Raw genomic sequence first — 14,627 nt, forward strand, 5'->3', positions numbered from 1 at the left:
CCCCGTCCCCTCCCACCCACCCACCCCCTCCTTCCCCGTCCCCTCCCACCCACCCACCCCCTCCTTCCCCGTCCCCTCCCACCCACCCACCCCCTCCTTCCCCGTCCCCTCCCACCCACCCACCCCCTCCTTCCCCGTCCCCTCCCACCCACCCACCCCCTCCTTCCCCGTCCCCTCCCACCCACCCACCCCCTCCTTCCCCGTCCCCTCCCACCCACCCCCTCCTTCCCCGTCCCCTCCCACCCACCCCCTCCTTCCCCGTCCCCTCCCACCCACCCACCCCCTCCTTCCCCGTCCCCTCCCACCCACCCACCCCCTCCTTCCCCGTCCCCTCCCACCCACCCACCCCCTCCTTCCCCGTCCCCTCCCACCCACCCACCCCCTCCTTCCCCGTCCCCTCCCACCCACCCACCCCCTCCTTCCCCGTCCCCTCCCACCCACCCACCCCCTCCTTCCCCGTCCCCTCCCACCCACCCACCCCCTCCTTCCCCGTCCCCTCCCACCCACCCACCCCCTCCTTCCCCGTCCCCTCCCACCCACCCACCCCCTCCTTCCCCGTCCCCTCCCACCCACCCACCCCCTCCTTCCCCGTCCCCTCCCACCCACCCACCCACCCCCTCCTTCCCCATCCCCTCCCACCCACCCACCCACCCACCCACCCCCTCCTTCCCCATCCCCTCCCACCCACCCACCCACCCCCTCCTTTCCCGTCCCCTCCCACCCACCCACCCCCTCCTTCCCCGTCCTCCCTCACCCTCCCACCAATCCCTCACCCCCGATACTCCCTTCTCGGCCCTCTGCTACCCTCTTGCCAAACTCCACTTCACCCTCTGTTTCCCCACCTCCCCCTCCATCCCTCTTGCTCCCTCCTGACCCCACCTCCTTTACCTTCCTGCTACAGGGTTCCACCAACCCGCTCCCTCACCTCATTGTCTGCACTCCCTGCCCACCATTTCCCAACCTCCCCTCTCCACTAGGGTGGCCATTCCAAAAGGAGGATATGGTCTAGGTAACCATAAATATTCAGTGTTTCCATTTGTTGGTTTTGCAGTATTGTTTAAATCTTATTTAATAATATAATATTTGTAAACACACTCCTGCCCCTTATCCCCCTTGATCCTCTCCCTTGCTCCCTCCCCTCCTCATTCCCTACCCCATCCACCTTCCGGCCGCCTCATTCCTCTCTACCTACCCCCTTTCTTTCCATCAGTCTCTCCCTCCACGCCCACTCCTTTTCCAGTTGCTGTTGTTCTGCCACTGTTACTCCACACATCTGCATGTTGGCTACACAGAAATTTCCGGATAACGCTTCCAGCTTCAGAATCAGGGCCCCATAGAGTGAAATGTTTACCAGAGTCCAGACGGTGAGCGGCCCTGTTGTGGGAATGGTCTTTTGATTTTATTGTGGTGTTGAGATCTGACTCGACTGGTCTGTCCTCTAAATAGCTGCAGAACTTGTAGCCCTGGGGAGGGTCCGCAGACCTGGAGAAGGGCTCAGGGTCATTGCAGTTATGCTGAGGGCTGGATGAATGAACAAGGAAATGTTGATCTCTCTTCAGTTTTAAAAATATAGTCAATATTTATGATGAAGGACAATGCACAGAGGTGCTGGAGAAACTCTGCGTCCTTAGCAAGCAAAGGGTAACCAACCTTTCAGGTCCTTCATTGAGGTATAGGCCAAAGGTGCTAACTGGCAATAGGTGGATACATGTGGGTGGGTAGAAGGGAAAAGTGCTGGGAAGTGACTGGAGGAGTGGCTTCTTCTCTCATCAGAGAAGGATGGGGAAGAGAGGAACTCGGGTGGTTGGGGGTTGGAGGAAATTGGAGAAGCCAGTGATGATGATGAGGGTTTATTGTCGTACGCAAAAGTACGAAGCACAGCCGCACGGACATTCTTGCTTTGCTGCAGGCACACGGGTGCGTAGAAAACACAACGAACATTTAAATTAATGAATTGAGGAACTCTGCGGCCTGCCCATCGACAGGGGGCTAGCGGGGTGAAAGTGGGATGGAGATTACAGAGGGTGAGGTTAAGAGTCGCCAAAGGTTAGAGCGTAGAACATTACAGCCATTCGACCCTTAATGTTGTGCCAACCTGTATATTCCCAGCAAAAAGTACTGAACCCTTCCTACCTCATAACCCTCTATTTTTCTCTCATCTCTTTAATGACCCTCTTGTTGCAGCCTACAGCTATCACAGCAGCCTGGGCTATAATCGCATCTGGTCCCTTGGACCTGTCAATCTTAATGTTTTTAAGAAGATCCAACACTTCCTCTTCCTTAATCTCCACCCTGTCCAACACACAGCCCTGTTCTATTTTGATCTCACCCTGATCCAGGTCCTTGACTCTGGTAAATACTGATGCAAAGTGTTTATTTAGGACCTCCCCAACCTCCTCCACCTCCAGGCACATGCTGCCTCCTTTATCCTTTAGTGACCCCTCCTTCATTCTCATCATCCTTCTGTTCTTCACATAGAATACTTTGGGATTCTCCTTAATCCTACATGCCAAGGCCTTGCCCCTTTGTGCTCTCCTCAGCCCTTCCTGCTTCCTACATCTAATTTATGAATAAATCTGGAAACCCAGTCCACCCTCCCTCACCTCCCACCCCACCTCCAGGCTGGTGGGGGAAGTGGGAAGGGGAAACCATTCAAAACACTTGGATTGTGATACTGCTGTGGGTATGCAGACAAGGCAGGGGACAATCCAAAGATGAGGCAGAATTGGCGAAGAGCTGAATGGCCTCTTTGACGGTGCTAGGTCCTTGGAAAGGGCTTTGCCCACGAGGGCTGATGCTAGTTTCGGATGGGGCTCCTCCAAGCTCACGGTCGGACTGGTGAGTAAAGGTGGGTGGCCCAATGGACCAGATTCCTCTTGGCAGGGTGATGGTGAATGAGCTAGTGCACACAGCTGGGCGCAGCTCTCCTGCTTCTGTCTGGTTTGCAAGTTTTGAGGGAGTGCGACTCTGTTAGTCCAGAGTCCTCCACTCCTGTGGGATAGTTCGCCTCCCTCCCCCCTCCCCACCACCTTGAAGTTGAAAGTGCCTACACGTCCTCAGGAGGTTGAGGAGTTGATCGTTGACCTCAGGAAGGGAAAGCCAGAGGTGTACGATCCAGTGATCATTGGGGGAATCCGAGGTGGAGAGGGTGAGCAAATCTAAGTTCTTGGGAGTCACTATCCTGGAGGATCTTTCGTGGACCCAACACACCTTTTTACTGCTCTGAATGGTACAAGTGGAGAAGCCATCTCCACTGGCCCCATTCCCTTTCTTCTTCCCTGTGGGATGCGATGTGCAGCCATCTTGGGGCAAGGATTCTAATGACCAACTTCTCTCCATCCTGCTCTGGGCTGCCTCATTCTGGCTTTCTGGAATCTGGAGAAAGGCGGGAACTGGGCCTTGGGCGGGTGGATGAAGAAGCCAATGCAGAAGATTGGCTGTGATCTCAATGGTACTGAGTCGTGGGCCCTGCTTTGCGAGCCCTGTCTTGCCTCAGCCGAAACCCCTTGTCCATCCCTTGGCTGCATTCCGGACACAAGTGTTCTAGAAAATCCTCGCTTCTCCAAACAGCTACCTCACCCCTTCATTATTTCTGACAGTCAACAAGCTGTTCTCCCTTCCCTAAACAGTGCAACGCTGTTACAGTGCCAACAGCATGGGTTCGAATCTAGCCCTGTCTGTAAGGAGTTTGTCCGTTCTCCCCTGAATGGATTTTTCCTGGGTGCTCCCACCCTCCGAAAGTCTGAGGTTTTAAGATTAGTATTTGGGCAGCACGGGTTATGGGCTGGAATGGCCTGTCACCGGACTGTATCTCTACATTATACAGTATCTGTACCACCCAGTATCTGGCACCTATGAGGATTAGTAGATGCCAGATACACGAGTTTGTTTGTTGGTTGAGATTGCGTGTTGCATTATTGGTAAATTGAGACATGCCAATTTTCATATTTTTTACCAAGTTATTTTCCATGATTATTTTTGGTGGTTGCTTGAAGCTACTGGTTGCTTGAATTCCAGACAATGAGCATGTTATTGTATAATCCATGTGGGAACCCAGAAACACTCCACAGGCCAGGCAGCACCAACGGAAGGAGAGCCAGGGTCAGCCTTCGGGGTCCCCATCTAACCCTACTGTAGATGCTGCCTGGCCATTTCCACCAATTCCCTGATTTTTATCTCTGATCTCCGGCAGGTGCTTCCTCTCACTGCCCACTGCCAAATCCCATTTGCCCGTGGCTGCTGGACTGGGGTGCATTGGGTCTCCAAGCTCAAAGCGCCTCTGGTGCAGGCGACTTTTTCATAAGGAGGTAATCTACAGCCATGCCTTATCCCTGCGAGCTCTACCGGCATCCTTCCCGCCACCCACCCACTCTCGCCTCTCCCTTGCAAGTCCCTTGAACGCAGAATCTTTTAACATCACTGAAACCTCCCTTCTCTGCTCTTTTGTCCCTCTTTTAAGGTCGTGTTCACCTTTGGGACCTCAGCATTGCCCTTAAGAGTGTCCCTTGCCCAGGAGAAGACCCATGAGTGACGAGACTCTACCATAATTCTCAGTGATCCAAACCTAGCTGATACAAGTGGCTTTTTAAAGTTTCTTTTAATTTAAATTTAGAGATACAGCAGGGGAACAGGTCCATCTGGCCCATGAGCCCGTGAAACCCAAATACGCCCATTGATCTACAAACCACAGACGTGCTTGAAGGGTGGGAGGAAGCTGGAGCACCCGGAAGAAACCCAAACAGACGCAGAGAGGACGTACAAACTCCTTAATTTGAACCCAGGTCGCCTGTGCTCTAATAGCTTTGCGCTAACAGTGCTGCCTTGCTTGTCATTTAATGAGTCGGAAGGTGCAGAGCCAATTATGGCCACTTTCTGTAAATAACCCGATTCCACCCTGCCCTCTTCTGTGAGTGACCCAGGTGAGGCAGAAAAACGGAGGTATCCCTCGTCATTTCCTTCCGCGAAACCTGCGTGATTTTTCCTTTCTGAAGTGTCTCCCTTCCGGGAGTGGCCGTCCCCCCAGGAGTGCGTATCACACTGAGTTTCAACGGAATGCCTGAAGTGCGGTTCTTAAGGAGGCTGTTTCACCAGCCCATCGTTTCCCAAATCGCCAGCAGTTCAGTCTTGACCGCGGGCGATCTGTGGAAATAACGCTGGGTCGAGGAGGTAAAATGCCAGAATGGGAACGAGTTGCTGTTCCCATCCCGATCTTTTTACGCAGACTGCGTTCCGGGAAACTGGGAATAATTTCCTGGAACACAGAGGCTGTGAAAAAAAAACCATAATTATTTCTCTTAATAGTTCCAGATTAGCCCCCTCGATTTCACTTCCGCAGCCGCCAAGATGCGTGAACATTCAAGCGCGAGATTATTATCGTACTGATGTACTTCTCTTCATTGATGACATAACTGCTGATGGCAGGAGCAAGATGGATTCTGAGGTGCAAGAGGGATCTTATCTGTTCAAGTTCGAGCAAATGCCTTCAAACTCTTTTGGCCAGAGCTTCATCCTACAGTGAGACAATCATCCCAAACGTGTTGCTAAAGCAAGAAAGGAGTTTTTCCAAAGCTTAAAAACTGAAAAATTTTTGAATGGTCAAGTCAGTCACCCGATTGAAATCCAGTTCATTGTGCCTTCTGTGTGCTGAAGAGAAAGTTTAAGGGGACAAGCCCCTGAAGCAAACAGGAGCTGGAGACGGCTGCAATAGAGGCCAGGCAGAGCATCACCAGAGAAGATGCTCAGCACCTGGTGATGTCTCAGACTTCAAGCAGTCATTGCACGCAAGGGATATACAACAAAGCACCAAACATGACTACATTCATATACAGACCATTGGTATGTCCCAAATATTATGGTGCCCTGGGACTGTGTATAAAATGTGCTTCTATTTTTTACAGGGTCAAACCAAAATACCCTTAAATGAACTCTGGAATGGGCACTTTAATCACACATGAATTGTTTGATTACAGATTTAAAACTGTGGAGCAATGAGACGAATAAGGGGGGGGGGGGGGGGAGGGGTGGGGGGGGAGGGAGAAGTGTCTTTGTCCCAAACATTATGGAGAGTGCTGTACAATATATGGGACAGTAAACTTGCCATCGTTGGCAGGAGTTACAGATGCATCAGAATTCTGACTTGGTGCAGTTCAAACACATATGTAGAATACACCGACTCCAATTGTATACCTTTAAATAACCAGAGATGCAGGGCAGAGAAAGGCTGAGCAGGTGGAACCCTCTGCGGATCTGCTTGCCGCCAGAGAGCTTTTCAGTGCTATCAGGTCAGTTTATGGTCCTTCTAAATCAGGATGCTCCCCCTTTGTTGTCATCAGATGGGTCGAGCCTGATCAAAGACCAGGAAGGACTGCAAAACCGCTGGGATGAATACTTTTCCAACTTTCTCAATAGGCCGTCCACAGCTGATCCTGATGTTGAACAGCACATCCCTCAACAGCCTGTCCTGAATGACCTAGACCTGTCGCCCTCTACTGATGAGATCAATAAAGCAATCGCGCAGATGAATTCAAATAAAGCAACAGGGCAGGATGGTATTCCTGCTGAGATCTATAAAGCTTTAAACCCAAACGCATTACAGGCATTCTACGACATCCTGAAAGACATCTGGATCACAGAGGAGATGCCTGACGACCTCCATGACGCTCTCATCATGGCTCTCTACAAAAGTAAGGGAAGCAAATCAAACTGCAGAAATGGCAGGGGTATCTCACTGCTGTCCATCACAGGCAAGATTTTTTTCGCCGCATCCTCCTGAACAGACTTGTCACCATCTCGGAAAGGAATCTCCCAGAGGCGCAGTGTGGCTTTCAACCAGAACGGAGTACAGTGGACATGATCTTTGCCGTGAGACAAGTTCTGGAGAAATGCATCGAGCAGAACAAGCCTCTTTACTCTGTCTTCATTGACCTGGCAGAGGCATTTGACATTGTAAACAGGGAGGCTCTCTGGATCATCCTGAGTCATTATAGATTTCCAAGGAAATCTGTAAAAATGACTCAGCTGCACCATGACGGAATGACAGGACAGGTCCTCTGCAGTGATGACACATCAGCTGCATTTGTCATTTCTAATAGGGTGAAGCAGGGCTGTGTATGAGCCCCAGTCTTGTTCAATCTGTTCTTCACTTGGATGTTGTCACGTGCTGTCCAAGCTCTGGAGGAGGGAGTCTGCATCAGGTACTGACTGAATGTCTCTCTTTAACCTTTGCTGTTTGAATGCTCAGACGAAGTGCCTCTATGCGTCATTCAAAAAATCCTTTTTGCTGATGACTGTGTGGTCTTGGCACACAAAGATAGTAATCTACAATTAATGCTGAACAAATTCTCAGACGCTGCTATGGTCTTTGGCTTGGGCATCAACCTGAGCAAGATTGAAGTACTCCATCAGTCTGTGCCAAACCCCAACACCATAGAACCAAAAATCACTGTTGATGACTCCCAGCTGACAAATGTAAACAGCTTCAAATACTTGGGGAACATCATCTCGAGTGATGGATCTTTGGACAAAAAAATTGACCAGGATCAGCAAGGTCTGTCAGGCTCTGGTGAGGCTGCATACCAGAGTGCTCAATCAACATAATGTCCACAACTCCCAAAGTCGACAGAGCTGTGGTCATCCCTTCTCTCCTAAATGGACGTGAAACCTGGACTCTGTTCCAACGTCACATCAAGCAACTGGAGAAATTCCACATGTGCGTCATCCGTTCCTTCCTTGGCATCCGTAGGCAAGGCCGTATCCCCAGCCTGGAAGTCTTGGGATGCGCAACACCCACCAGCACTGAGTCCCTGATCATCAGAGCCCAGATGCGGTGGGAGGGACACATCATCAGGACGGACAACCACCATGTGCCTCGCCAGCTGCTCTATAGTGAACTGGAGGCCTCAAGCTCATCTGTGCAAGTGCTAATAAAAACGCTGTGAAGGAAACCCTAGACTACTGTGGCATCCATCTAAGAGAACAAGAAGCAGCAGCTGCTGACCGGTCCCATTGGCGAGCCCTGTGCGATAAAGCCTGCACCAGTTTTGAAGATGGGCGCTGCAAAAAACTGGTGGAAAACAGTGAACGGCATCACAGAGCAGCAGCCACGGCTGATACAACAACAGACTTCCAGTGCCCCTCTGCGCTTCCAGACTGGGACTGCAGGGTGGTGACCTTCATGTCCACAGATGAATTGCACAACAACGTGCCCTCTTCGAACTGAATATCTATGAAAAATAATACATATTAAAGTGTAGATAAGTGAACCTGGATTTTGAGATTGGTATTCCAGTACCTTGACCACTGGGCCACCACCACATAATCACCATGCTCTCACTGTATGAAGTTCATTAGTCACCCGATTGTACAAGAACAACCCGACAAAATAGCGTTCTCTTATCTTCAGAGCAAAATATGCAGTCACCCGACCAGACATGGCACACTTTCAAACAATATGTGTGCACAGTGTTAAAATAAATAAATGATATTGTTGAATAAATAGTAGAGTCTCACAAGGTTGGTATGAGCAATTCATCAGTCATTCAGCGGTCTCACGGCCCGTGGGGAGAAGCTGTTCCTCAGCCTGGTGGTTCTGGCTCTGATCCTCCTGCACCTCTTAGCACTGATACTCCTGTATCCAGCACCTAACAGCCTGAACGTGCTTGAGATTGTCTGATCCCGGAAGCTAAGCAGGCTCAGGCCTGGTCAATACTTGGAAGGGAGACTGCCCAGGGACACCAGGGGCTGTGGGTTTCTGAGAGGGGCGCTGGACAAAAGTGGTGAATCCCTGTTTGCCTCACGAGGGACAAAAGTCAAAGAATTTCATGTATGTTTACATTATAGGTGACCATAATGGAACCTTGAACCTTTTCTGTCCCAACGGGAGCAGCTGGGATATGCTGTGTACAGGGTGGAAGGGGTCCACAATGATATTACGTTCCCCTCTTTAGATAGCAATCCCAGTAAATCCCATTAATTTGGGGGGGTGGGGGAGTGACCTCAGTGATCCTCACTGTCGCTCTTGTGGTCCTGTGGATTGACCTTCGATCCGAAGGCCGGGTTTGGCTCCAGCTCCAGGCTTGGGACGACCTTGCGTTTAAACTTGCTTTGCTTCCCAGGTGCTGAAGATGTTGCTCCCATTCATGACATTGTTTCTGATTGGCCGGTGGTTCATCGAGCCTGTGAGAGGACAGTTAGACACTATCTTGCTGCCTACATCCAGCCCCAATGGATGCACAGGTAGGTTACGAAGGAGTGGGGCGGAGGAGAAGGGGTGGGGGAAGTGGTGGTCATTCTGGATGACAAGGCAGACACCTGAATAAATATTGGGGGAAAGGCGGGGAAGGAGCAGGGGGAGGTAGGGAGAGGACGGGTTAACAGCTAAGCAGGTGGGAGGGTAGGAGAACAAAGGATTGGGGGGGAGGGAAGGGGGCAGGGAGCTGGAGGAAAAGAGATAGGGAAGGAGGGACTTGGGGGAGGGGTGTCAAAAGAAACAGGAGGTCAGCGTTAATGCTGTTTGTTTGGAGAGTGACTAGAGAGCATATGAATAGCTGTCCCTTTAATCTGCGGGTAGTCTTGATTTGGCAGAGAACGAGGTGTGGACAGACATGTTGGTAGGGGGATGGGGTGTGGAATTAAAATGGCCGGTCACTGTTATTGCAGTGGACTGAACGAAAGTGCTCACTGAAGATTACTCCCAGTCTGCGTCCAGCCTCTCCGGTGCAGGGGAGGCCACCGCGGGAGCACGGGATGCGGTAGACGATCCCTGCAGATTCACGGGTGCAGTGCCACTTCACTTTGGACCGACTGCTTAGGTGGCGAGGGATGAGGCGTGGGCGCACACGGAGCATCTCCCGAGGGGAGAGACTGGCGAGGGGGGAGTAATGGATGAGAGAGTGGTCCCTGCAGGAGGTGGGTGGGGGGAGATGCTTTTGTAGTACGCGGAGGATAATGTGTTGGGCCTCGGAGGCTAGCGGGGTAGTCGGTGAGGACAAGGAGAGTCTTGTCTTTGCTGCGTCTGGGAGTGTCCAGGACAGATGAGGGTGGGGGCTATGTTAATGGCAGTAAAGGGGGAAGCCATGTTTTTGTTTTGAAGATGGAGGACATCTCATATTCCTGAATGGAAGGCCTCATCCGGGGATTGGATGCAGATGGTGTGTCTCCAGAGATGGAGAAAGAAATAAAGGGTTGAGTGTTGCCAGAGATGGACAAAATAAAAGTGAGGTTGGGGTGAAAGTTCCCAGCAAAGTGGATTTAGTTGATGAGCTCATAATGGGCGTAGGAGACAGCGTGGAAGTTGAGGAGCCGTGCCTGTGTAGGTTGAATGGCAGCAGCTGTGCGTGACGTTTCCTGGGAGGTTGTGGTCTTTACCGGATTTTTTGTGGTGTTCTGGTTGTGTTTCAGGGAAGGAGGAATGTCCAGTCAGCATATACTTTGTCCTCGACACTTCGGAGAGTGTGGCCCTGCAGACACGTATCCATGGCAACTTGGTGACCAGTAGCAAGAACTTTGTAAGGAATTTTGTGGAGAAATTGTTGAATGGGGCCTTCAAGGACCGGGTGAGGATCATCTGGGAGTTCGGAGGCATCCATTTCTCCGACCGGGTGGTCGAGTTCAGCCCCATCACTTCTAACAAGGGCGACTTCCTCACGGCGCTGGACAACATTGAGTACATCGGCCGCGGAACGTTCACTGACTGTGCCCTGAGGGACATGACCGACAACATCAAACGGCAGTCAAGGCAGGACACACGCATCCATTTTGCCATCGTCATTACTGACGGCCACGTTACCGGCAATCCTTGCGGTGGCATTCAGCTTATGGCCGAGAGGGCCAGGGATGCTGGCATCCGGGTCTTCGCCGTTTCCACCGACGACCTCCGTAACGAGAAGGACCTGCGCTATGAGCAGGGCCTCAAGACCATCGCCAACTTCCCGCATGAGCTCTACAGAAATAGCTATACGGCTGTGTCTGCTATCGATGACTACCTCCCCACTAAGACCATCGATAGAATCATCCAGGTTATGGTAAGGTGCTCCTTGTTCAAGTCCAATGACCATCTGACTCCCGTTCCGACCTGGAGCTACATCCCCATGCCAGCATTTCAGACCACTGCCTCATTCCATGAGCATATCTGCAAAATGGAGGAACGACACCTAATATTCCGTCTGGGCACTCTCTAACCAGGCGGCATTAATGTTGACGTCAAGTTTCAATTAACCACCTCCCCCAAAATCTCTCTCTGCCTGTCCCTCTGTCTCCTTACCTTCAGCTCCACCACCTACCCCCTCCCCCATCACTTCTTAGCTTTTTTTCTCTTCTACCCTCCTGCCTGTGACCTCTTACCTGCTAACCTGTGCTCCTTCCTCGACCCCTTGCTCCTTCCTCTCACCACAACCCCCCCCCCCTGGCCTTTTGATTCAGGCTTGGTGAAGGCCCCAGACCTAAAAGGTCGGGCTCCTTTTGCTTCCCGTGGACGCTTTGTGACCTGCTGGGTTTCTCTACTGCGCTTGTGTGTCGCTTCTGTTCTGACTTTGCCATTTGTCCCCTGTCCCCATTCTCGCTCATGTTTGGCCACTCTTTATTCCCAGAACCCTGTCCTGCATTGGTCTCGTTGGCCAAGTTCCTCTGAGTTATTTCCCCCAGTGGCTCCCTCTATTTGCCAAATACCACTTCTTATTCTTCCCAAACCTTCATACCTCCACCCCGGCTCAAATTCGCCTCGTATTTCTTGAGGCAAGACCAGGGTGGGTGGAGTGGAATCCTGCTGATGATGTTCTGATCTTTTTCCAATGATGTCCGGAGGAGTATCAAAGCCAGTTAAGTTTATAGAAACCATTGGTGGGAGTCATCCATTCCCTTGGATACCCAATTTTTAGAAAAGCCAAAGCGCATTGCAACGGGCTCCAGGATCTGAATGCTAATCTTAATGGATGCCTATTAAATTGAATTAGAAGGTAAAGTTCAAGGTTGGCCAAATTGAAATCATTTATCAACAGTTTTGTTCAAAATTCTTGGATTCATTAAAGTGGAGCTCTCTCCAAGACTGATGTGGAGCACACTGCCTGACCTGTTTTGGCAAAATACTAAACTGCCAGCTCAATAGAGACGACCAATCCTACACTGAACCTAAGCCTGCTAGATATAGGTGACCAATCCTACACTGAACCCAAACCTGCTGGATATTGACGACCGATCCTACACCGAACCCAACCCTGCTAGATAGAGACGACCGATCCTACACCGAACCCAACCCTGCTAGATATAGACGACCGATCCTACACTGAACCCAACCCTGCTAGATATAGACGACCAATCCTACACCGAACCCAACCCTGCTAGATATAGACGACCAATCCTACACTGAACCCAACCCTGCTAGATATAGACGACCAATCCTACACTGAACCCAACCCTGCTGGATATAGACGACCAATCCTACACTGAACCCAAGCCTGCTAGGAGCAGACGAGGGGATGCAACCCAATTTATAGTGCGGTTTTCCAAGACAGATGTGTACAGCAATTCATTCTTTCCCCCGTGCAATTAAAGCATGGAATAATATTCCCCCTATCATTCCTCGCACAACCAGACTCAATTAAATATCAGACAGCTCTTCAAAAATCTCCTCTTTAAGCACACCCTTCCCACCTCCAGTTTAAATTCCATATGGAATATTTTGAAGGATTGAGGACCAAGTTTATTGCTATCTGACTTGTACGCCTGCAACCCAATCAAACAGCTTTTCTCCATGCCGCGGTACACCCACAGTACATGACACATGGTAAATCACATTATATGCATCCAGATATAATTTAAAATAAATACATGTAAATATTTGGGATGATTTACTTGGGTACATCAATCTCCCAGCCTGGGGGGAGAAGTTATTCCCCAGCCTGGCCGTCCTGATTTTGATGCTCCTGTGCCTGTGGTGGGTCAAAGATACTGGGTGCTGAATGGAAAGGGTCCTCAATAATTCTTTGAGCTGCTGGTGGTCTCCTCAGCTATTTTGATCATCCTCTGCGTTGGCTTCAGCTTTGCAGCCACCGTCCCACACGATAAAGTTAGAACAGAAAAAAGGCAGCATTACCCACCTTGGCAACTGTTGATGAGCCTACCAGCCACGGGAGCGAAGCTGCACTTGAAACGTTATCACTGAGTCTTGGTGCACGTGGCAGCAACCTGGATCTGGACTCACAGATGGAGTCGCTGGTGCCCCTCCAGTGTTTAGAGACTGCATCTGGAGAGTGGACAGGAGAGTGTGCCCACTGCTATATCTAGCAGTGAATTCCACTCTCTTTGGCTGTCACCTTAAGTCTTGAGTCCTGATCCAGGGCAATGCTGGGCGATCTTAACCCTGATTTTGAAGTCTTTCATCAACCCTTCCCCGTCTCTCCATTGTGCAGACAATTCTCTGTTTGTTCTGGTGACCATTCGAGTTCCTCAGATAAGCCCGTGGCCCACGCATCAGTGAGATTGTGGAAGTGATTATTGACAAAGACGCTCTGAATCCCGGGGATGACAGTGCGGTCCGCAAAAGTGCTGGAGACCCAGCAGGCCATGCAGGGTTCAGAGGAAGCAATAGGCCATCTGAAAGAAACTTTGCTTCCCATGAATGCTGCATGAGCTGTTGAGTTCCCCCAAGACTTTTCTTGTGGTCTGCCCTGGAGCTCCAGCATCCGCAGTTTTTCTCCGCGGGGCGAAAGGCTGGTTAAAGTTGTGCCCGCTGCTGCCAGTCGGGTTGGTCACAGCAACGTTACAGCACTGTCAGATAGCAGTTGGTCTCTGCTTTGCAACCAGGCCGCCTTTACTGATGGTGATGGGTCATGTCTGTGATTGTCCAATTTTCCTGTGATCTGTGGAATTGTGATCTTTAAATATGTTTTCCTCTTTTTTTTTTTGCAGCAAACAGAATCCTTCAATGAGGTGAGTTTATTGACACTCCTGATCAATAATTTTTTTCACTGATGAAGACTTGGCCAAGTTATCTGTACCAAGTGAAGGGAGGAAGGTTTGGGGGAGACGTCCTTTTTACACAGAGGGTGGAGTGCCTTGCCATGAGTGGTGGTGGAGGCTGGAACATTTAAGAGACTCTTGGACAGACGCATGGATGGAAGAAAAATGGAGGTTTGAGGTAGGGAGGGTCTCGTCTTTTTTTTTTGTAGGTATTAATGGGTGTTGTGTCTCTGTGTTACTAGGGAGGCTTCTTAAATAACTTAGCGATGCAAGATTCAAATAACAGAAGCGGCTTTACACACTGATGCCTTTCACCATCTCAGGAAACTGTTCACACACTCCCATATATGTGTACATACACTCCCACAGTGGGGCACTACAGTGAGAAGGGTGTATTCTTACACGGTTACAAAATAGTTCACGTTATCCTGACTACATAACAGTGGGTCACCATAGCATTGTGGGCCAAAGGGCCTGTAATGTTCTATGCAAACCTTTCAAGCACCAGCCATTTGGTGTCAGGTGTGGCTTCTAAACCAACATCACCGTATTCAGAGTGGAACATTTACTGTGGTAGGGTTGGGTGGGACCTGACCTGTTTGATTGTTGCTGCCTACTCTCCGTTTTCCTTCTCCCACCACCCCACCCTGACCAATAAGATCCTCCACCCCAGT

General features: G+C 50.6%; 1 protein-coding gene across 1 annotated transcript in view; it reads left to right on the top strand.

Annotated features, from left to right (window-relative positions):
* Positions 1-14,627, top strand: part of col6a2 (collagen, type VI, alpha 2) — a 104,910-nt gene that overhangs the window by 11,676 nt on the left and 78,607 nt on the right. The window contains exons 3-6 of the mRNA XM_069936193.1: positions 4,193-4,307; positions 9,114-9,234; positions 10,399-11,021; positions 13,903-13,923. Of these exons, the coding sequence (XP_069792294.1) occupies positions 4,193-4,307; positions 9,114-9,234; positions 10,399-11,021; positions 13,903-13,923 (880 nt within the window). The remainder of the gene's footprint in view (positions 1-4,192; positions 4,308-9,113; positions 9,235-10,398; positions 11,022-13,902; positions 13,924-14,627) is intronic.

Source organism: Narcine bancroftii, chromosome 4, assembly GCF_036971445.1.
Source record: "Narcine bancroftii isolate sNarBan1 chromosome 4, sNarBan1.hap1, whole genome shotgun sequence".
In the NCBI taxonomy this organism is placed as follows: Eukaryota; Metazoa; Chordata; class Chondrichthyes; order Torpediniformes; family Narcinidae; genus Narcine; species Narcine bancroftii.